Below are 22,490 nucleotides of genomic sequence, written 5' to 3' on the forward strand. Positions count from 1 at the left end.
ACAAGTCAAAGTACCACATTCTGACTCTCATTTTGTGTAGTAAACATACAACCAGACAGTGCTGTTCTGGACATGGCAAATATATAATATTTAATCTATGTACTAAAACTTTAAATAACTTGGTAGTAGTTAATTACTTGCCTAATAAGAAGTATTCTTATGTCAAAATGAAACTCACGCTATCAGCAAAACAATTATATCAACAGTGCTAACGACCAACTTTCAACTACCAAGTCCATAGAGCAGCAAATTACTCATCAGTGAAAATAAGAACTCTCCTAAATCTGTAATGCCAGATTAGCATGGACGTCTATCCCTTTGATTTTTGTATTAGTACCACGTGTCCCATGATCTGCCTGACAGAGGCAATGAAATCACAACTCAAAGATCTCATCCTCTCTTTCTCACAGTTTATTGGTGCATTTGGTGATGGTGAGGGGCACTGCACCAAGTATGGCTTGCTGATGCATTCTGGGAGAGGTGACGACCGTGGCACTGTTTGACCTTGTAAATCGACGGTCTGTTGTCTTGCTGGTACAAGCTGCTTCCAAAGATGTCAAACTGTGATGGAAAACCCCAACAGGTGAAATAAATAGAACCTTGACAAAATCAAGCATTGTATGAAGAGCTAAGCACATAATACAGTGTTGTCCAAACCATGGGGTCACGAGAAAAATGTAAATACATTTGTTTTAAATTGCGGTTGCCACTTGATGCAATTAACAGAACGGTTTCTGTTTTCTTCCTACAAATATGTCTCCATCTTTTGAACCGTTTAAGCTTCAAAATGTTATGACCCCATCACTCAAAGACAAGACTTTGTTTCCTTCTAGAATGACCACAATGCTGCATTGGAATAATTAATAGAGTGGACAAGACCAGGAACTAAATCAGACTTTTTTAGACAGAAGATCATACAAAAATATTGCCTGATCATCTTCTGAACTTCCCAATACCTTTCTGTTGCATTTCTGTCACTTCAAACCATACTTTCTTCAGATTGAAATACTGTCAAAAGTACTGTCTTAGTCACAATTTTAAAAAAGAAACATTGGCTGTTGATTACATACCCTTTTTTTTTATATGGTGGGGTGGCACAATTTTTTTTATTTCAAAATGGGGTCGAGGGCAAAAACATTTTGGGAACCCTTGACATAATAACATGCTACTGATGTCATGACATCATCACATTGACACCCTACTCGTTTAGATGGATATTATAATTTCATCAAAGTTAAAGTTAATGTAATTTTTGGGCGACCGACCAATTACAAATTGAAATTTGTGTCATAGATCTGTCCTTCTCATTGAATGCAAGTCTAAAAAGCGGTATCTGTTCTATGTGAGCTATTTCTATGCTTCCTTTTCTTAAGATCGTTTTTGCATATTTTTTCTATCGGTTTTGTACACCATCTTCCAACAGTTGAAAACAATATTTTTGGTTATGGAAAAGGCATTTCACAGCGGTTTAGATGGTACATTGATTCTCCACACTATACTTGCTTGTTTTGTCACAATCTGAAATTAGGCAACCTATTAGATTTTTTGCAACTAGAAAATGGTGGAGCGATTTTGCATAGTGCATCATAAACTAGACTGACCACTAGTTTATGACAGGACAGAATAATACAGTGATGAAGTTATCTGGGTGAATTTACCTTTTCTCTCCCTCTTGGCATCTTTTCACAGCTGCTTGCTTGGTCTGGCTGATCATATGATCCATCCTTTTCAAGAAATTCATTGGAGAAAGTTCTGATGTACCTTCTTCTTGTGTCTTTTCAGAATTGTTCACTGGCTTCCCATTTTGAGTAGAGACGTTTTTACTTATACTGTCCTTTACCTTGCCTGAGTCCTCCTCAGTCACATCTACCCCAATATTAGCATCACTGTTGTAGTCTGACAGCACAGGGATAGAAAGATACTTCTTTAGGAATATTGAGTCATTCGTGTACAGTCTATTTGCTCTTTTGATTTGTTCCATCTGTTAAAAAGATAAAATTGCAGATGTGGGTTTATGAAGGTAAACACATTTATCACCATAGCATAAGTCCACAAATTGCCCATTTAAATTGTCATGCAGTTAAAACTCCTCCTTGACAGGATGTGTGTGTGCTGGGGCAACATTTCAAATACTCAAACATTTTGGAAGAATGGCAATGCCAATGTCTAGCTACTCACAGATACTCCATATTTCAACGCGAGTCCTTGCAACGTCTCTCCTGGCTGAACTTGGTGTTCAATTCGTCTTTGTCGTACCGGAGAAAGGTTGGATTGTACAAGACTGCCGTATGACCTCGTGCGGTTAACGGGGAGTGGACCGGCTCCACCCGTTGAAAGAGGAGCCCGTTCCCCGTGGAACATGGTTGAGCTTATCTAGCCCCCCTAACTTGCTAAGTTAGCAATAACGTTAGCTAGCGTAAACCAGTTTACGTTACTGGCTATAGTAGTTACTATAGTTTGCCAGCTAGCTAAATTGCCTATACAGTTAGAAAACCTGTATCGTCGTTATTGTAGGGAGGTGGTAGCTAGCTAATAATAACATGAGTTTAAGTGCATGTAGCTAGTTTACCTTATCTCGTCAACTAGCTAGTTAGTTAGCTTCTAAACAAAATCTTGCCATAGGAAAAATGTATTCAGTCAGCTGTCTGTTTCCATGGCTGCCGTGGTATGACCAAGTCCCACAATTCCTCACTGAAAGCAGGAAGTAGCTAGATTACAAACGGTTTTGAAGATGTTTGGAATAGCTAGCTAGTATTCAGTCAGCTGTCTGTTTCCATGGCTGCCGTGGTATGACCAAGTCCCACAATTCCTCACTGAAAGCAGGAAGTAGCTAGATTACAAACGGTTTTGAAGATGTTTGGAATAGCTAGCTAGCGATTCGCAAATAAGGACCTTACTAACAAATATATTTAGCTAACCCTATTAATCTAAATGTCGTTTAAAAGAGAGGGCAATGATCAGAGTCAATCGAATATCCTCAAGGCGAGCCATTTTATTAGTTGTTACTTACACAGAAATCAATTTGTACTTTAGCTTGCTAGCTACATGCGAAACGGGCACGTTTGTCATTTTAACAAGCTAGTTAGTTAACGTAGCTAGCTAACGTTAATTGTTTATTTCCCAGAAACGGCGTGTTGCAGAACTCCTGTCCAATTTCATTCCAGAGGATGAGGTAGCCTTGATGAAAAATGAAAGGTGAAGTACCTGCTGTGCCGAAAATCACCCCCTGATAGAACACCTAAACATGATATTGTTTAGGACCTTGAGCGTGGCTGAGGTGCACTCATGACCAGCTCGGAAACCAGATTGCATAGTGAAGAAGGTACGGTGGGATTCGAAATGGTCGGTGATCTGTTTTGTTAACTTGGCTTTCGAAGATTTTAGAAAGGCAGAGCAGGATGGATATAGGTCAATAACAGTTTGGATCTAGAGTGTCTCCCCCTTTGAAGAGGGGGATGACTGTGGCAGCTTTCCAATCTTTGGGCATCTCTGACAATACGAAAGAGAGGTTGAACAGGCTAGTAATAGGGGTTGCAACAATTTCAGCGAATAATTTTAGAAAGAGAGGGTCCAGATTATCTAGCCCAGCTGATTTGTAGGGATCCAGATTTTGCAGCTCTTTCAGAACATCAGATTTGGGTGAAGGAGAAGCAGGGGGGGCTTCGGCAAGTTGCTACGGGGGGTGCAGAGCTGTTGGCCGGGGTAGGGGTAGCCAGGTGGAAAGCATGGCCAGCTGTAGAAAAATGCTTATTGAAATGTTCAATTATCGTAGATTTATCGGTGGAGACGGGGTTTCCTAGCCTCAGTGCAGTGGGCAGCTGGGAGGAGGTGCTCTTATTCACCATGGACTTTACAGTGTCCCAAAATGTTTTGGAATTAGTGCTACACGATGCACATTTCTGTTTGAAAAAGCTAGTTTATTTCCCTCAATAAAATGCAAATCAATTTATAACATTTTTGACATTTGTTTTTCTGGATTTTGTTGTTATTCTGTCTCTCACTGTTCAAATTAAAATTATAGACTGATCATTTCTTTGTCAGTGGGCAAATGTACAAAATCAGCAGGGGATCGAATACCTATTTCCCTCACTGTATCTGTTCTTAGTTCTACATTTTTTGTTTATTTAAGATGGTGAGGAAAGCACTTTTAAAGAGCAACCAGGCATCCTCTACTGATGGGATTAGGTCAATATCCTTCCAGGATACCTTGGCCAGGTCAATTAGAAAGGCCTGCTCGCATGAAGTGTTTTAGGGAGCGTTTGAATGTGATGAAGGGTGGTCGTTTGACTGCGGACCCATTACGGACGCAGGCAATGAGGTAGTGATCGCTGGTAGGTTCCTTGATTATTTGTGTGAGGTTGAGGGCATCTAGCTTAGAATGTAGGATGGCTGGGGTGTTAAGCATATCCCAGTTTAGGTCACCTAACAGTACGAACTCTGAAGATAGATGGGGGGGCAATCGATTCACATATAGTGTCCAGGGCACAGCTGGGAGCTGAGGGGGGTCTATAACAAGCAGCAACGGTTAGAGACTTGTTTCTAAAAAGGTGGATTTTTAAAAGTAGAAGCTCGAACTGTTTGGGTACAGACCTGGATAGTATGGCAGAACTCTGCCGGCCATCTCTGCAGTAGATTGCATCTCCGCCCCCTTTGGCAGTTCTATCTTGTCGGAAAATGTTGTAGTTGGGAATGGAAATTTCAGGATTTCTGGTGGCCTTCCTAAGCCAGGATTCAGACACGGTTAGGACATCAGGGTTGGCGGAGTGTGCTAAAGCAGTGAATAAAACAAACTTAGGGAGGAGGCTTTTGATGTTAACATGCACGAAACCAAGGCTTTTACAGTTACATAAGTCAACAAATGAGAGCGCCTGGGGAATGAGAGTGTTGCTGGGGGCTGCAGGGCCTGGGTTAACCTCTACATCACCAGAGGAACAGAGGAGGAGTAGGATAAGAGTATGGCTAAAGGCTATAAGAACTGGTCATCTAATGTGTTCGGAAGGCATAATAAACAGACAAGGGTATGGTTGGATGTGAGTACAGTGGAGGTAAACCTTGGCATTGAGTTAAAATGAGAGGTTTTGTCTCTAGCGGCATCAGTTATGCCAGGTGAGGTCACCCAATGTGTGGGGGGTGAGACAAAAGGGCTATCTACAGTGAAATAAGACAATAATCACTAACCAAAACAGCAATAGACAAGGCATATTGACATTAGCATATTGATGTATTGCCAGCAGCATACCACCCTGCATACCACTGCTGGCTTGTTTCTGAAGCTAAGCAGGGTTGGTCCTGGTTAGTTCCTGGATGGGAGACCAGATGCTGCTGCTGGTGGTGTTGGAGGGCCAGTAGGAGGCACTCTTTCCTCTGGTCTAAAATATATCACAATGCCCCAGGCCAGTGATTGGGGACACTGCCCTGTGTAGGGTGCCGTCTTTTTAGCCAGGACGTTAAATGGGTGTCCTGACTCTCTGCGGTCATTAAAGATCCCATGGCACTTATCGTAAGAGTAGGTGTGTTAACCCCCATGTCCTGGCTAAATTCCTAATCTGGCCATCAAAACCATCACGGTCACCTAATAATCCCCAGTTTACAATTGGGTCATTCATCCCTCTCCTCTCCCCTGTAACTATTCCCCAGGTCGTTGCTGCAAATGAGAATGTGTTCTCAGTCAACTTACCTGGTAAAATAATGGATAAAAAAAATTAGGGAGAGGCATGTGTAGCCGAGTGATCATAGGGTCCAATGAGTAGCAGTAGGTGAGTCTAGTGCCTCCCCCAAGATCAAACTGACATAAAAAATCAAATGAAACGCAACCTACCGTGATCAGAAATCTCAACTAGCAAGCAAGTCTGGCAGGGGGAGATTTTCTGCACAACACCGTTATCATTGCTATCAACTGGAATGAATCCTTACCCAGATCTTACTGTTGTTTTCATTTGGCAGACTAAGCACTTCTCATGAGCATCTGTATTTTTCCTAATTCCCGTTCAAGATACACCTGCCTTGTGTGTTCATACCGCCTTGTTTTTGATACAGTTGACAGGCTGACATTACACAGAAAGGGGAAAATACATTTTCTGTGTAATGTCAGCATATGAATTATACATTATTTTCCCAAGCAGGAAGCTATATCAAAACCATCCGTGAAGGCTGAATGTGCCTACACTAATCCTTTCTGTGCCAGGGATGAAGTGGTTTTATGGAAAGAAAACTCAACTGAAAAATGAGATATCTTAACGAAACCATGAAAACCATGTTCAAGCTGAAGATAGCCGACAGGTAAAGCTATATACCTAGCTAAGTTACTCAGTGAAATATTTTGTCTTTGTAAACCTGAGGATTTATTTAGACTAGTGTAAACCGGAGTGTTGACTATGCGTCATGTTGTTTCCCCCATAGGAACCCTCTAGTTCTGCCCCCCTGTTGACACAGACATGTAAACTCACCCACCACACCTTACTGAAGACTGTAATATATTTATTTGGCACAAAAAGACCAGGTACTCTATGCTGAAAGTGATATGTTATTGTGAGTAGTTATTATTACAATCACATTTTCATTGATCTTTTTAAAGATGTATTTCCAGTACTAAGTACTAGTTTCGGACTGTGTTCCATTCCAGTGACATCAGCCCCTCCAGCACAAGACTATCATCACCACATCAGACGTCAGTGGAGACAATGATAAGACATCATGTCATTACCCAGTTCCAACAGTAATACACCAGGTAAAGTCTAGATTTATTGTAAATAACATTATCATATTACAAATCTATAATGATTGGTCTCCACCGCTAACCCTTTTGTTCATTGCCATTCATCCTCACTAGTCAATCAGGGATCGTGTCTAATTGGGAGAAATAAGGAAGTGTGTAAGAAGGAGTCAGCCAACGGCGACACAGGAGTCGGAACCTATATGACAGCTCAAAGGAGGAGCATTACCTTAAATTGAAAAGGTACTATGTAACTAGAAAGTCTTGACTCTCATTCAGCGTCACCGCTAATCTGCATTTGTCAGTTGATTCCAATTTCTCACTGGCTTCATGCATATTTAAAGTTTTGTTTTGAATCGTTTATTAAACTTGCCTTTCCCCATGTGAACATTAGCAGGGTAGTGTGACATCGTTATTCAATTGAGTTGTTTTTCAAATGTGAAGGCTGCAGTTATGTAAGTTCACCACCTAGAGTTCAGTATGCCATTTTAACTTTTCTACCACCTCGCTCTTTCACTTTCTGCCTCAGTGCGGGACGGCTGCAGGACAGGAGTGACCCGTGGGTAAAGGATGAGAATGTGGAATTTGATTCAGATGAAGAGGAACCCTCATCCCTCCCATCCTCCCACTGACTCAGAGGGCTGACCAGATGAGCAGCAGGGACCAGACCTCAACACCAGCACCTTCCCACAATCCCTAGCCCTTTCCTCAAACCCTGCTGCTGACACAAAGGTCCCATTTGGACATACATCTGTTGACTCAACAATTATGAATGGCACTCTGTTGCAGTAATGACAACACTATAAGAGCAGCACTAGAACATCTTGAACTGCCTCCATGCTTCCTTTGTTTACTCTTATCTCAGGGTAGACACATTGGTGCTTGAGACAATGCTTTGACTGTTGTCACCCTGCGAGGGATGGGAAGGGGGACGATTCTCAGCACCCTTTGTGTTATTCCGTTCACCCATTTTATTTAGGTCCAACACCTCCCCTGTTAAGGCTAAGCTGTGATCTTACCATAAATCATCAGCAGATAGGACAATATTACTGCTAATCTTGGTAGTGTAACCACCGGTTAACATTCTTCAGAAGGTTCTCATTTGTGGCTCACCCCTAGACCACTCTATATATTGGATAACCCCCCTCCCTACAGAAAGCGAGCGTGCGGACTTAACGTGGGTTAGTTTAAAACAATGACGTTAAAATGTGGCAATCTGAGTACCTGATTATTATTTGTGAGCTCATTGCGTGACTGCCACAAGGCGTTTGGAATGTTTGTTGACTGCATCGACACAGGAGCTCAACTGTCTTTATGTGTCATCAAGGCTGATGATGTTATGGAGTTAAATTGTCAATGCAATAAGTCATGTTGACTCTATCATGTTACTTGTACTTTCAGATGATTAAACAAAACAATTGTCCTCCACTGCTAACAATGTCTGTTTGAATAACCCAGATACAAGGGAGTAAAATAAAGCACCACTTAACTTAGAACTGTATACCAGGTCAGTCACTAAATACCTTGCATGGTACCCTACATAACTATAAATACACATGCACTTTACTGTGGCTGAATGATCAAAGGGAATAAATAACCCCAGGAATAGCATCTGGTATGGCAATACTGACCTTAAGTCACTACAAGCCTGGTCCCTGTGCCATTTCTTTACAAGAAATTCTGAAGGTTGCTTAAATTGAGCATGATAATCAAAACGCATTGCTTAATAGAGGTATAAAATGAATGTGTACATGGAAAATGGAGCCACTCCAATGCTGTGAAAATCCTCAGAGGTTAGCAGCTGTTTGGGGAGGGTTCATGAATCTCCTTGGGTGCATATGGGTGCCCCCTCCCCTTCAGACCCTTTAAAAGTTGGTATATTCTGAGCAGGGTAACTCAAGCCCAGAGGACTAGGTTACATACCCAATAGAGGGGGGTAAAAATAGGTTGGGGTTGGGGGGATCCGGCGGGCTCAATGAGGTATTTAATAGTTACGATTCTCACGATCTCGGAGCACACAGCGTACTCTTGTATCTGCTCGCATCTTGTACCTTGTGTCAGCTCTGAATTTTGAACTATAGACATTATGAATGTTGAAATGGCAAAAATATCACATTCAGCCCATTAAAACAATGAATTATTTCAACGTTTATTAAAAGTATTTACAGATATTATTTTCCTAGATATAGCACCACTACCATGTAGGAGTTTTATCACCTCCATTTTCTGAGTATTATCATGGCGTACTCTAGAAGCATAAATGACACTTTACAACGATGTGACCTATGTATTCTTTTATGATGAATTCAATGGTCTACAAAAAGCTGTGGTAAACAAAATGCTTGGACACAGAAATCGAAATGAACACCCGGACTTGTGACGAGGCACAGAGGGGTTGTAAAGGCTAGTTGCGCCCCATTGACAAAGCTAGCGCAAAGCTGTCAATGGCCGTTTTTAGAGTTGTTAGGTCCAAGGGGCTGAGTTGATTGTGCTCTCAAGACGTGAGCCTATCTTGTTGCTCCACTCTCGTCTCATCTTACTCTCTGTTGACGAACTGGACAGAGAAAGAAAAGGAACGATATGAGTCAGCCAGAGTACATTATCAATGGTCATCCGAAAGCTGAAATACCTCAGAACATGCAGAACACCTAGGACAACTAAACATGAACTGAAATGTAATCTGTCATTATCTCAGAATTATTGCCAGCCTCGTCACAAAAACCCCAACAGGAAGAATGTCAAGCACTTTAACATTGACCATGGCAGATGACGCACAACTGAAATACAATAATTGACAGTATGCGTGCATTCTCCAGACACTCACTTATGTCGTTGTTCCTGGTGATGGCGATGGCTGCTCTAGCCCGAGGCCCCTGCTGGGTGAAGTGGTAGCCGATCTTTACGATGCTGGAGTTGTTCTCCAACATGGTGGCAATCTCCATCTCACAGGAGTCCCCCAGTTTCTGTCTCTAGGAGTGGGGTGGGTTAAAGGATGAAAAGGACTTCAATAACCCCATAACCACACAATACAATCAAAGCATTGTCTTGTTATAAGTTTATCATTGTTTTTTCTCTCTCCAAAGTCTTTTCGTGTTTCTTGAGGAACTCATGAGGAATTTGTTTTATATTCAGTTGTTTATACAGCCTACATACAGTATGTAGCACTATTCAAATGCATGTATTCATACTACAGCATACTTTCTGTATGGGTGTCTGACCTGGTTGTCGATCTTGATCTCGGTCAGTGTGGTGTTGTTGGCCAAGGCCTTGACGATGGCATTCATGCCCTCGCAGGTGATGAAGTTGGACTCGATGTTAAGACTCTGCAGAGTGGTGTTCTCCTGGAGCATCTCAGCGACAGCCTGGTTCACACACATCCACACTTATGTTATTAGAGTCACATTCATTAGTAACAGGTGAAAATTACAATAAGGATGTGAAAATGAGGATTCTTTGTGGCTTGTCTGCGGGAGAAGAATGTACTCACATAGGCCACGGGGTCATTGCTACGGGTAGCGGCAATGCTCAGATACTCCACGTGGGTGTTGCCCTTCATCGCCTCAAAGATCTCTTTCAGTGTTGGGATGGGAACGTCCTACAGGACAGACAGACATCAATCACTGTATGCTGATTCAGTACGCCATAACACACGAGGCTACACGCTACCATCAAGGGATCTAATCCTCCATTGTAGAATTGGTCACGGTGTACGTTCAAACCATAGGATCTAAAGCCCACTGGCTTCACCTTGATGTTGTTGAGGTTGACATCAAACAGGCTGCTGTCGTTTTTCTGGATCAGCTGAAGGGTTTCCTCCACGTTTGTGGGGTTGGGGGGCTCGTCTGGGAAGATCTTGAATGCATCTGGTTTTACTACACCTGAAAGCACAGGAGTATCACAGGTTAGTGTAAGACTTTCCTAAACATGTAATATACAGAATACCGTAGTAGGTATGTTCTGCTCTGCTGGTCAACCTCTTCATACGTACTGTTGATGCCCTCTGTGTTGGCGATGGTACCAGTGGTGCCCAAGGCGTCGTAGTACTGCTTGTTGCTCATCAGTGTGTACATTCCCAGAATAGCTGCAAAGAAATGGGACGGATTTATATATCTGTAACTCTCATTCACCATCCAGTAATATTTCCTCAGTTCAACATAATTAATGGTAGCTGTCAGCTGAGACCTTTAGCATGTTATTGTCCCAGTAAGTAATCACAAGGCCTTAATTATAACTAAACTGAGAGTGTATGTGACTGCAATTATTTATGAGGGCATTGTTTTGACAGGCAGGTCTCCCAATCTCAATTATACTCTACATATCTTCACGTAGAGAGGTGTATCTATTTCAACAACTGAATTGTACGTTTACAGTATACACCCAACACTGTGCAGTACATTGTATCATGAGAAATACTAGGTACAGTATTTACCATGTTATGCACGTGCCTACTCTGTGTCTGCTTGACCAGATAAGGACATTGTAGCCTTTCCTCAGTTCTTACAGAGAGAGCTGCAGTCTCTGTCTTTAATCTCAGTGCCTCCAGGCCCTAAGGACGTTATGACACCAAACATGAATGTGAGCCATGCAGACACACCAAGCCCAATGTTATTCTAACTGAAAATGTGCCAACACGTAATGAATGGTTATTCGGCCCCTCATTTAGTTGCATACATAGACATAGAGGCCATTGTATTGTTCAGTTTGACACCATGCCCTGGGGACGAGTACTTTGAATTCCAAATATGCGGGTGAGTTAGCTCAGCACTGCTAATTTGACAAGATGGGACGTAGGATGTAGAACAATGGGCTCCTAAAAATATAGACTGGTGCTGCTGTTGCTTTGCTCAAATCTCCAGTAGAGGGCAGCACTTTGAATGCCTCTCCCAGTCTCATTACAGTCGGCCCCTCGCCACCAAACTGTGTTACACACCAACTGCTGTGGCAGCAAACCCCCAACGGCCCCTGCCCCCGGGCTCCGATCTGGGGCAGGCTGGGAATTATAGGAGGGAAGGCCTTGTGAGGAGAGAGGTATCCAGAGTCAGCTGGTCTGGTGCAAAATGTGCCAATGTCACCCGGCTTGACTCTACAGTAGCTTTACAGTACAACCCAGCCGCTCAATAATAACAACAATTCCCAAAATACCATCAGTATTATTAAGAGTAAAAAGTATTAATTAAATCTCTACCGACTGAGGTCTCCCTCCCTTGCTGCTGGTGGAGCCAGCCAGGCAGCTATGCTATTGTGGACTCTGATCCAGCCCTAAACAAAAGAGTGACAGAGGCTAACGAAAGTTTAATCCTCATCTGGACTCCCTCCAGGGTCAAAACTTTGTTCTCAATGAGGGGGTTAATGACAGGCTAATCTATGTGGACATACAGTTCCACTCCCCAAACTCCCCCACTGTGACTTTCCAGACACCTATGCTCTGTGGCTGTGGCTCTGCCATTAAAGGAAAAGCAGTTAGGAGGCCTGCCCCTCGGACTGAGGCAGGCCTGGCTCCCTTGCACAGTGGGTGGATACGGACGGGGGGATTTAACTATTGTGATAAACAGTGTTTGTTCTGGGCCATACTCTGAATTATATATGCATAAGGGTGTTATGGTCTCAAATGGTTGTGTAGCTTAAAAGAGGATTCTCATCGAATTAGATATCATTTGGAAACAAAAAATGTACTGTGTGTTTTTTGGGTGAAAATCGCCTATATCAAATTGAACCATAAATAACTTTGTTGTTTTGAAAACAATGTCAGAGAGCACAGATGCAGTAAATGAAGTCCTTGTTATGCGTTGTTATGAAGTAAGCACAGTGAGAGTGTAAAAACAACCAACAAATCTGGTTGGTACTGTAAGTGTTGACCGCACGAGACCAAAGTATCTGTTGAACGCATGTTCAAGCTGAACTGAACTCATTTGACATCTCCATTGGGGTAAACATGAAAAAAAATGAAAACTTGTTGATTCAATTAATTACCTTTAAAACAAGGTTGCCTCTTGTTTGGTATAAATTGATATAGTAGCTTTACCCAACAGACAAGTCTTTGACTCCCTCCCCATCCCTCTTTCCATTCCTTCCTTCTTTTGGTGGCTTTTGGCCAGCTTATTTTCGTGTTGCTGCTGAGCGCATGGAATTGGAGCCCCCCCATGCCATGTCCCACATCCCATGTCTCTGCATGTCTCTATGTGTGGGAGTGGGTCTGTGAAGCACTGGAACAATAATACTATGGATCAATGAGGAATGGAATAATGTGGGTCTATGACAAAATAATAAAATAGGTCACTGTAAACAATTGGGTTCCAATACACAGGGCTGGCTGTGAGCCAATGAGGTAACCATGGGCTGTTTTCCCCTAAGGTGGGCGGGGCCACAATGTTCTATCTACCGGCTGGGAGTATTGGGCAACATCACATTGAAACAATGTAAGGACACAGAGGGATAGGGCGGCAGGTAGCCTAGCGGTTGGGAGTATTGGGCAACATCACATTGAAACAATGTAAGGACACAGAGGGATAGGGCGGCAGGTAGCCTAGCGGTTGGGCCAGGTAACAGAAAGGTAGCTGGTTGGAATCCCTGAGCTGACTAGGTGAAAAATCTGATGATGTGCCTTTGAGTAAGGCACTTAACCCTAAATGCTCCTGTAAGTCGCTCTGGACAAGAGCATCTGCTAAATGACAAACAATGTTTTTAAAAATGATAGATTCTCACCTGCGATGTCACACATCTCAGCGTCTGTGGCATTCTTCAGAGCCTCCTCCAGCTCAGGCTCCAGGGTGATCTGCTCATGGTCGGGGATCTTTCCATGGCCCTCCTTAGGAACAAATGCTCTCCCTGTAGAGGGACAGAGAGAGAGAGAAGAAGGAGAGAAGGAGAGACAAAGGCACACATACAAAGGGACTGTCAGGGCAACAAGTATCCAAGGGGTCATTAGCAGACTGTGTAGCACATGTGTTTTTTTGGTACAATCGAGGGGAAAATCTTTGTTCTCTCAGTAAGTATCTTGTCTCATCACTTATCTCATCACTTACCATTACTTATTTATAAAGTTCAAAACATTGGATTGTTTTTCAGTTTAAAGCAGTGGTTCTGAAACTGTGGGTCGGAGAGCCCCCCCCCCCCCCCCCCCCCCCCCCCGGTGTAGTGTGGAGTAGTGGAGTCAATAGTGTTGTTCAGTAGTGTAGTGTACCGTACCTTTCTTCTCGCCAGTAAAGGGCACCAGGTCGTCTCTGTCCTCGTGCTCCAGAGCTGTTTTCTCTAAGTGATCCAGCAGGGCGTCACGGTCAAACGCCCCCGTTGGGCTCTTCTTGGTCTGGTCACGCTGGCGGTACCCGGCTGGCAGGATGGCATTCTGGGACAGAAACAGTAGGGGTCAGAGGGCATGTGGACATTGTACAAAGAGTTCTGAATCCTCTGGGGTTCTAGTAACTGGTTGTGTGAGACTGTGTTTTTTTAGATGTTGGAAAATGGATTTATACGATTTATGACTACAGTATAAAGCTACGTAATCCCCAGGGAATTCCTAAGTAAGTCTTACAATGTCAGAGAACAAGATAACATGGGGATTGTGTTTTGTGTGTATCAGTGAATCTGTTGTACAAGGCACGCCAGGATTGTGGGTTCGGTTCCAGGGCCACCCACATCTAAAATGTATGCATGGATGACTAAGTCGCGTTTGGATGGAAAGTGTCTGCTAAATGGCATATTATTATTATTATTATTATACAATGAGCCTTGTGCATTCCTCAGTCTTTGAGTCCTAAAAGCTTCCCCCATGCCCATATATTGTGTGCTGGAGGTATCTTTTCTACAATGAATTCTCTTTTTTTGTCACCAGGGGCCCTCTGGGGCCCTCAGTACCTCGGGGTCCATCTCCAGCAGCTCACACTCTAGCGCCTCTATCTCCTCAGGGCTCATCCCTTTGAGGATGGCATCCTCGTCGATGTCCCGGGGGTCGCTTTTCGACATGTCTGCAGGCTGGCTGGGCTCCTAGCTAGGGTCACAAACACACCACACACCCCTGGGGTAGAGCAGGGCACTGTCTGTGGGGAGAGGCAAGAGAAAGGAGAGGATGCACTTGTGAGACAGGGATACAGATTGGACAGCTCTTGACAGATATGACCTCTGATAATAACAGTGAAGGATGTGTTGTGTTGGTGTCCTGTTAGGACTAGCCAGTGTGACAGAACCTGGGTAGCTAGGACTTAAGCACACCAACTATTTTCATGGACTATGTCTCGTGAGCAACTTACGATCTCCATTGAGTATTATTGTTGCCAGTCCACAGTGTTGCCTCTATGAGGGTATGATGGTAATAATAACTGTACTTCCAGTGATCAACACACATTTCACTGGAGAACCCTGCGGTACACATGAATGCACAAATAAGCACTACTGGGCTACAATGCACAAACACTGCAACATTTGAACTGAGCACTCCTTTTCCCTCCGGAAACTGAACTGAAATGAACACACTCCTATAGAACTGAAGCTATGGATTCAAAAGGTAGAGGGAGAGAGCGGGGGAGAAGGAAAGAAAACGTGAAGGAGAGGGAGAGAGAGTGCAGGTTCTTTGCTATTCTTAGTTCCAATGTGGTGAGCTAGGGGTTTAGAGTTACAGAGGCGAGGACAGCGGAGCAGAGGGATGCGTTCCCTTATTTATCACTGGCTGACACCCGCTAGCGGCCCCACCCGTATTCCCTCTACACCCACCGGTGGACAAGCCCAGATAGAGACACAACCCAGATCTGAGGTCAGTTTCAAGCGAGAGATGAGCTCAACCATGAAACAAACACAAAGCCTTGGCACTCAGTGGAATAAATACAACAACAATATCATACTGTATATACCTCTGGCAAAACAGGTGACTCACAGGTATGAGTAACGCACCTATCAAGTGTAGGGTCAAAGCCATTTACGTTTTCAATTTTAAATCCACATTCCATTTCATATTAGTCTTATTAGGAAATGTTTTCAGAATTGACCCTGACCACTTATATGGTAAATAAAACACAAAATTGGACCTTTATGTGAACCGTAAGTCTACCATTGAAACCGAAACAGTTCTATGAGAGCTATTCAAGGTTACTGACAAGCTCAAGTCAATGATTGGTAATTTAACACTCCAAGTCAATAACAGAAAACCTCATTCATCCATCAATAGGAAATCAATGTCCTGAGTGTTGAACAAGTCCATTAGCAGCTGATTGTTGTGGTGTCTAACCTTGTTCCTTTCTGCAAAGGTAACAGTGGTGTGCTTTGCAGCCCTAGATCAAGTTACAATGTCAAACGTTATTAGAGTGGCCACACACACATCTTGTGACTTATTGCAAACACACACCGACACACCTTGTGACTAACGAATAGACTGCATTCATTGAATGCTTAGTCTACCTGTAGGTAATGCTCTGGGGATGACAATACCCTTTGTGTGTGTGTGTGTGTGTGTGTGTGTACGTGTGTACGTGTACGTGTGTGTACGTGTGTGTACGTGTGTTTTGCCATGTCGTAATTAGTGAGTTATCATAGAATTACAGTAAAACATACCATTACCACAGAAATGTTGTAAAGGGTGTGTATAATAACTTCAAGTGTGTGAAGTGTTTTCGTGTGTGACGACGGCATGTGTCCATGTATGTTTGTGCTGCATTGTGCTGAGGGGACACCTCGTCAGCTGACGAGGGGACACCTCGTCAGCACAATACAGCTCTAATGTGTTAAGCCAATGACACAAACATTGGATCAAACAGCTGAGTGTGTAAAAAGACGGAAGTGATTATGGAGCAAACAACTGTATGTACCTTTAAGTTTACATCTTTCCCTGATGAAGACGTAGTTCCAAGAAGCATTGGCATTTTGTTTGTTCTCTTGCACATTGCAGGAACAACTTGGACTTGACTGGATGCAAAAGCAGCACGGCTTTCTCCTTTTCTCATTTGTATGGACAGATGAGGACAAACTTACAACTTCATTGAGCTACATTCAGGTGTAACACAACGGGGCAACATCCAAACATGAATCTCCTGATTCAACTGCACCAAAGCCCTTGAGCCCACGAGGTTTGTTTGAATAACTAGGCTGCATGAACTATCGCTCGGAGTTTTACAACATCCTTGCCTCAGTATACAACACTACCAAGTGCAGAAGTTTTACTGTGTATGAATGAGACTATACCCTTTCAGCACAACAAGTGTTCTATCAGAAACCTTAAAAAGCCTTCTGACAAATGTGCTTGATAAGTGTTCAAGAGGCAGAATGCCATGTTTTGATTCATTATGTGATTTTAATGCGCTTTTAAACATACAGCTTTCAGGATTTAATGAGCATGTTTCATGTTCCTGGGAGATGTCAGACTGGAAAGTAGTGCGCACACACCGATCCATAGTATTCTCATTGGGTTCCTATGGGAACCAACCAACCTAGTATCTGAGGGGAACAGTGTCACCTGACAAAGCCTGCTGGACATTTCTTTCAATCTGGAATCTCAACCATTCCCTGCACCTGGGTTATGCCTGGCTAAGAGATTATTTTGGTAAAGATAGTTATTTAATCGCTACACACTACTTAACCACATACCACTTCAAGCATCTTTATCTTAGTTGTGGCCGCTAACCATCTGAGGAGTTGGTTAGCAAAATCCCAGCGACCTGTGCCGCTCCGGGGGACCTCTGGTTCAGCCAATCAAAACTTCAGAAAATGTACACCTGGCTGCACAGATAGCCACTCGGAGCACATCTGTTGAGAGGAGTGGGGACCACCAAACTGGTGCATCCACTTATATTCATCATGGCTTTACGTTAATTTCCCATCAACTGCATGGCATGGTGGCCATGATGTCACACGCTGTTGTGTTAGAGAGGCTCTGCTTTTTCCACTAGTGTCATCTGGTTCTGACAACGCTCGCTCCCACTTTGTAATCTCAGCTACTCTGTGCAGGTCCACTAAAAGCTTGTGGAGCCTTGGGACCAAATTAAGGGTCCACAAGCTGTATGGTGATGTCCACTCCAAGTTTAATATCCTACAAAGTCCAAGTCTCTGAGAGGTACAAAGTTACAACAACTCATACAAAACAACTGTCTTGTTGTACAGTCAAGTGACTGTTCGTACAATGTTCCGACAAGCCACATGACTTGGGTGATACTGGAAAGATCATTAGAGAGAGGGCCCAAAGTGTCAAAGCAGTGAGTCACTCCTCCGTTTGACAGGTCAAAATATTTCACATTATTGTGTAAAATTCCAAATCAACCGCAGCTTAATTTTAGCTTCACAGGTCAGCTACTTCCAACGGTGTAAATCTTTCCCGGCTTTGGTTGCGGCATTCACCCCACACTGGAGTTTCACTTGGAGGACTTAAAGCAACTTGTCTGAGAATATCGTCTACTGTCCAACATGGAAGGGTTGTTGTTCCACTGAATTGTGGGAGGAAAAAGAGGCAAAGGTACCTGAAAAATGTTAATGCTCATATTTTTTATTTAGCTGAGGAAACTGTTCTCATCTACATTGTATGAACATATGTTCTTGGCTTCCATGGTATTTGCCATTCACCATAACTACAATGTTTTGATGACAACACATCAATATGGAAGTTTTCATAGCCTGAATGCAAGTAGAATTGCTTTTAAAGTACAAGCAACTGTTCAGAAAAGAGTAAGAACTATCGAATAGGTGGGAATATATCTTTACAGCAATACAAGGACATTGTAATTCAGCTCCATGCGTCTCTAAACTGCCGTAAGTCCACATCGTTAGCCACGGTGAATACACACATTTTGTGCCTGTTTTAAAAGACTTTAGCACAAATCAGCTGCAACTGGCCCTAAAGACGACTTGATCCAGCCAACACAGCTATTCAAACGTCAGGTGCTGCAGTGAAGTTAGCTGGGAGTGGGGTTGAGGGACGACCCCTTAAATCTACCATCCCCTGAGACAACACCACAAAAGTGTAGAGCGATGGACAGCTATGAGATGACTTAACCCCAGCATACCAGAAAAAGATCTTCAATTGAGTGACAATACTTTAGCTTAGGGTTTCACTGGACTCCCATAGGAGAAACAGGAAAACGTCTCTGCATACTTCCAGTCAGATGCAAATCTATTTAATTGTGGCTGAGCTTTCGGTCAGTCAACCTTCATCAGAGCACTGGACTCCCATTGGAAATGCCCAACTGTCAACTGTCAAAGCTGTGGCCAAAATAATCCAAGGCAATTAGAAGACCAACACACCAACTTCTACAGTCAAAGTTAAGTATTCAAGCAATACCAACATATTCCAATGTTGGATGAAATGAACCTGCTATAAAGTCGTTCAATTCTAACGCTGTCAAACTATATTCACAAACTCGTCTCCCTAACTTTTCTGTCCCTGACACAGTCTCTCACACACAGACACATGCACATTGGGTATAGCTTAGCCCCAAGCAGACACAGAGAGAGAGAGATTAAAGAAAGGGCCACCCTCATGCCAACGGTATCCCCACAGTTGAGAGAGAAGCAGCCTCCCACCTACCTTCACAGAGTTGCAGTGCTGGAGCCCTCTACAAGGCAAAGCCTGCTGTTGGAACCTGAGAATGGTGGTTCTCTTTTTTCTATCCCCTCCCACCGGTTTTCTTTTTTCTATACCCCCCTCCCCTCCACTCCCCTCCCCTCCCCTCCTATCTCCCCCTTCCCTCCTCTCCCCTCCTCTCCTCTCCCTTCTCCCCCTCCCCTCTCTTCTCTTGCTGTCCAGACCTCTATGCTGAGACAGGGATACTGGCAGCACTTTGAGAGGTCAGCATTTTATTACTCTGGCTTTGCAAGAGTGACTGTGAATCACTAAGCAGATGGAGAGGGAGAGAGGGAGAGACATGAAGGGAGGGGGTTGAGTGATGCCAATGTACTAATCAGTGCCTCAATTAATAGAGAGCCAACCAAGTGTAGTAGGTAACAGTGACATCTACTGGTGCTTTCTGAATCTCTGACAAAAGTTGTAACTACAGTTCATCAGGTTAAGACAGTGTACAGTGGTACTCTGTGGTATTCATAATTCCTATCGTACCTTTACTCGACATCTCCAGCCCAGACTCCACTTTAATAATATGCTCGGCTACCACATTTAGCGACAACATGTGATTTGAGTATCAGAGGGGCCTCCTTGTCCAATAGGGTCATCAGATGAGTCCATCAAATTGACCAACACTGGGGTGACCTAAACTGTGATCTTCCAGTGACCTGAAACAAACAGAACATGACATGGAGGAGAGTTCCAAGGGGTTGGCTACCTAAGCATAAGTGAACAGGTTACATGTTTGGGTTAATGCACGCTTCACAAAGTAGCTCTAGGGGTCAGTGTTACCATCAGTTGAAATTTTTAGGAAGAGATTAAGGGACAGGATAAGGATTTTAGACCTGGGTTCTAATAACTGCCACTACAGTCTTTATCTCTTCCCTTATGCAGATATATTCCTTGCCATCCTTTCTCCCAACTTCTTTGATTCATTCTCTTTGTTGATGCATGTTTTCTTCACTGTGAGGAACTGTGTGCTAAGCACCAAGAACTGCCCTGGGCCCATCTGTAAGATTTAATTGCGCCTCTATAAACTCTATTCAGTACAGCAGGTTTAGTATCAGGTGCAAGAGACAGTCTAACAAATGCCCACACGGTGGCAGCACATACTCAAAGTTGAGTGTGTCCTAATGATTCATGACTTATAAGAGTTAATATGGGTAGTTTCTTGTATTTGGGGGTTGTTTCTGATAGTATGATGTTTTTGGGTTGTATCGGGTTGCTAGGATCCCAACATATGTGGCTTGACATAGAGTTCTCTGCCTTTTTGAATGAACAATAGGTTGGTTTACTGTTGAATTAAATCAATCATTAAATGCAGGGAAACTGCCTTCTCCAAAGCTAGGTGCCAGGTCGTCAAGGTGGTGTTTCCAAGTATTTTCTTTGTTGACTTAGAGCAGTTTAATCAAACAACCTGCTACCAAGATCTATGTCTTATCACAGTATCAGTCTGGTGTTGTTTTGCTTCAAGGTTGTGTTTTCCACCCTCTTTGGTTTCATTTTGACGTTTTTTGATCATTTGAGGCTCTTTATCACATACTGTTTTGATCATTCAATGTAAAACTCAACTAAACCTCATGATTTGTTTTGCACATTGGCATCACTCAACCCCCCCCCCCCCAACCAGAGAGAGAGAGCGAGAGACACAGAGAGAGACACGGAGAGAGAGACACAGAGAGAGAGAGAGACAGAGAGAGAGAGAGACACAGAGAGAGAGAGAGAGACACAGAGAGAGACACACAGAGAGAGAGAGAGACACACAGAGAGAGAGAGAGAGACACAGAGAGAGAGAGAGACACACAGAGAGAGAGACACACAGAGAGAGAGACACACAGAGAGAGAGACAGAGACAGAGAGAGAGAGACACAGAGAGAGAGACAGAGAGGGAGAGACAGAGAGGGAGAGACAGAGAGAGAGAGAGAGAGAGACGCCAGGGCTATTATCAGTCAACAGGAAACTACACTAGAGTTGGTAGAATGGGGCTCTCCCCTGACGTTCAAACACTCACACCGCACCCGATCCCCAGGGACCTAAGCAAATGAAGTGGTTTCTGAAATTCTGTTTATATATATATATATATATATATATATATATTACAGAAGAAACCCCTCCTGTTTTAATAGTAACCAATGGCTCTAAGATCACCACTTTGAATAAGAAGTGGGTGTATTTTCCCCATGAATTACCGTCACACAACTACCTGCTAACTAGAAAAGAGAAGTCACATACACAGGAACGTACACACTTCCCCATTCAAGGCTGTGAATTGAATGTAGAAACCTATTTTCAATGACAGAAATAGGACTGAGCTAAACAGGGGGCCTCTGTCTTAAAAACTCAGCACATCCCTTTTTCAGGACCCTGTCATTCAAAGATAAAAATCCAAATAACTTCACAGATCTTCATTGTAAAGGGTTAAAACACTGTTCCCCATGCTTGTTCAATGAATCATAAACATTTAAGACACTTACAGACGGTAGGCATTTAAGGTCATAGTTATGAAAACTTAGGACACTAAAGAGGCCTTTCTACTGACTCTGAAAAACACCAAAAGAAAGATGCTCAGGGTCCCTGGTCATCTGTGTGAAGGTGTCTCAGATGTGGCCAGGGCGATACATTGCAATGTCTGTACTGTGAGACGCCTAAGACATCGCTACAGGGAGACAACATGGACAGCTGATCGTCCTCGCAGTGGCAGACCATGTGTAACAACACCTGCACAGGATCGATACATCACATCTGCGGGACAGGTACAGGATGGTAACAACAACTGCCCAAGTTACACCAGGAACGCACAATCCCTCCATCAGTGCTCAGACTGACCGCAATAGGCTGAAAGACTGAGGGCTTGTAGGCCTGTTGTAAGGCAGGTCCTCACCAGACATCACTGGCAACAACGTCGCCTATGGGCGCAAACCCACCCTCGCTGGACCAGACAGGACTGACAAAAAGTGTTCTTCACTGACAAGCCGCGGTTTTGTCTCACCAGGGGTGATGGTCAGATTCGCATTTATCATCGAAGGAATGAGCGTTACACCAAGGCCTGTACTCTGGAGTGGGATCGATTTGGAGGTGGAGAGTCCGTCATTGTCTGGGGCAGTGTGTCACAGCATCATTGGACTTAGCTTGTTGTCATTGCAGGCAATCTCAATGCTGTGCATTACAGGGAAGACATCCTCCTCCCTCATGTGGTACCATTCCTGCAGGCTCATCCTGACATGACCCTCCAGCATGACACTGCCGCCA

The 22,490-nt window shown here is 43.5% G+C and overlaps 2 protein-coding genes and 1 long non-coding RNA gene across 15 annotated transcripts; 1 reads left to right on the forward strand and 2 right to left on the reverse strand.

The window, feature by feature from the left end:
- Positions 1–322: 322 nt before the first annotated feature.
- Positions 323–2,810, reverse strand: LOC110514548 (lysM and putative peptidoglycan-binding domain-containing protein 1). The gene is given in 3 exon segments (XM_021593895.3): positions 323–561; positions 1,659–1,981; positions 2,179–2,810. Coding segments are annotated over 3 exon segments (693 nt in total). The 5' UTR covers positions 2,362–2,810; the 3' UTR covers positions 323–374.
- On the forward strand, positions 2,691–8,147 carry LOC110514561 (uncharacterized). Of its 13 annotated transcripts, none has more exons than XR_016494588.1 (7): positions 2,691–2,787; positions 3,125–3,195; positions 6,123–6,279; positions 6,400–6,528; positions 6,623–6,727; positions 6,830–6,955; positions 7,242–8,147. It is a non-coding gene; the product is annotated as an uncharacterized LOC110514561 (long non-coding RNA). The 13 variants fall into 13 exon arrangements; XR_016494577.1 differs by having other exon boundaries at positions 2,718–2,982; positions 6,400–6,499; XR_016494589.1 differs by having other exon boundaries at positions 2,721–2,787; positions 3,125–3,322.
- Positions 8,148–8,836: 689 nt separating this feature from the next.
- Positions 8,837–14,745, reverse strand: tmod4 (tropomodulin 4 (muscle)). Its single transcript, XM_021593886.3, has 9 exons — positions 14,564–14,745; positions 13,898–14,054; positions 13,415–13,537; positions 10,701–10,793; positions 10,460–10,590; positions 10,200–10,307; positions 9,931–10,074; positions 9,537–9,681; positions 8,837–9,266 (listed from the first exon to the last, which is right to left on the reverse strand). Exons 1-9 carry the CDS (start codon positions 14,669–14,671, stop codon positions 9,244–9,246), a joined length of 1,032 nt encoding a protein of 343 aa, XP_021449561.1. The 5' UTR covers positions 14,672–14,745; the 3' UTR covers positions 8,837–9,243.
- Between the last annotated feature and the right edge of the window lie 7,745 nt (positions 14,746–22,490).

Source organism: Oncorhynchus mykiss, chromosome 3 (genome assembly GCF_057628025.1).
Source record: "Oncorhynchus mykiss isolate SJ-2025 chromosome 3, ASM5762802v1, whole genome shotgun sequence".
In the NCBI taxonomy this organism is placed as follows: domain Eukaryota; kingdom Metazoa; phylum Chordata; class Actinopteri; order Salmoniformes; family Salmonidae; genus Oncorhynchus; species Oncorhynchus mykiss.

Bases quoted from the DNA above. Each gene is read 5' to 3' on its own strand.
- tmod4 (XM_021593886.3), bottom strand. From the start codon at position 14,671: ATGTCGAAAAGCGACCCCCGGGACATCGACGAGGATGCCATCCTCAAA. The intron at 10,591-10,700 runs GTACGTATGAAG...CTGTGCTTTCAG, and splicing joins CAACACAGAGGGCATCAACA to GTGTAGTAAAACCAGATGCA. The intron at 10,075-10,199 runs GTGAGTACATTC...TGTGTGAACCAG, and splicing joins GCAATGACCCCGTGGCCTAT to GCTGTCGCTGAGATGCTCCA.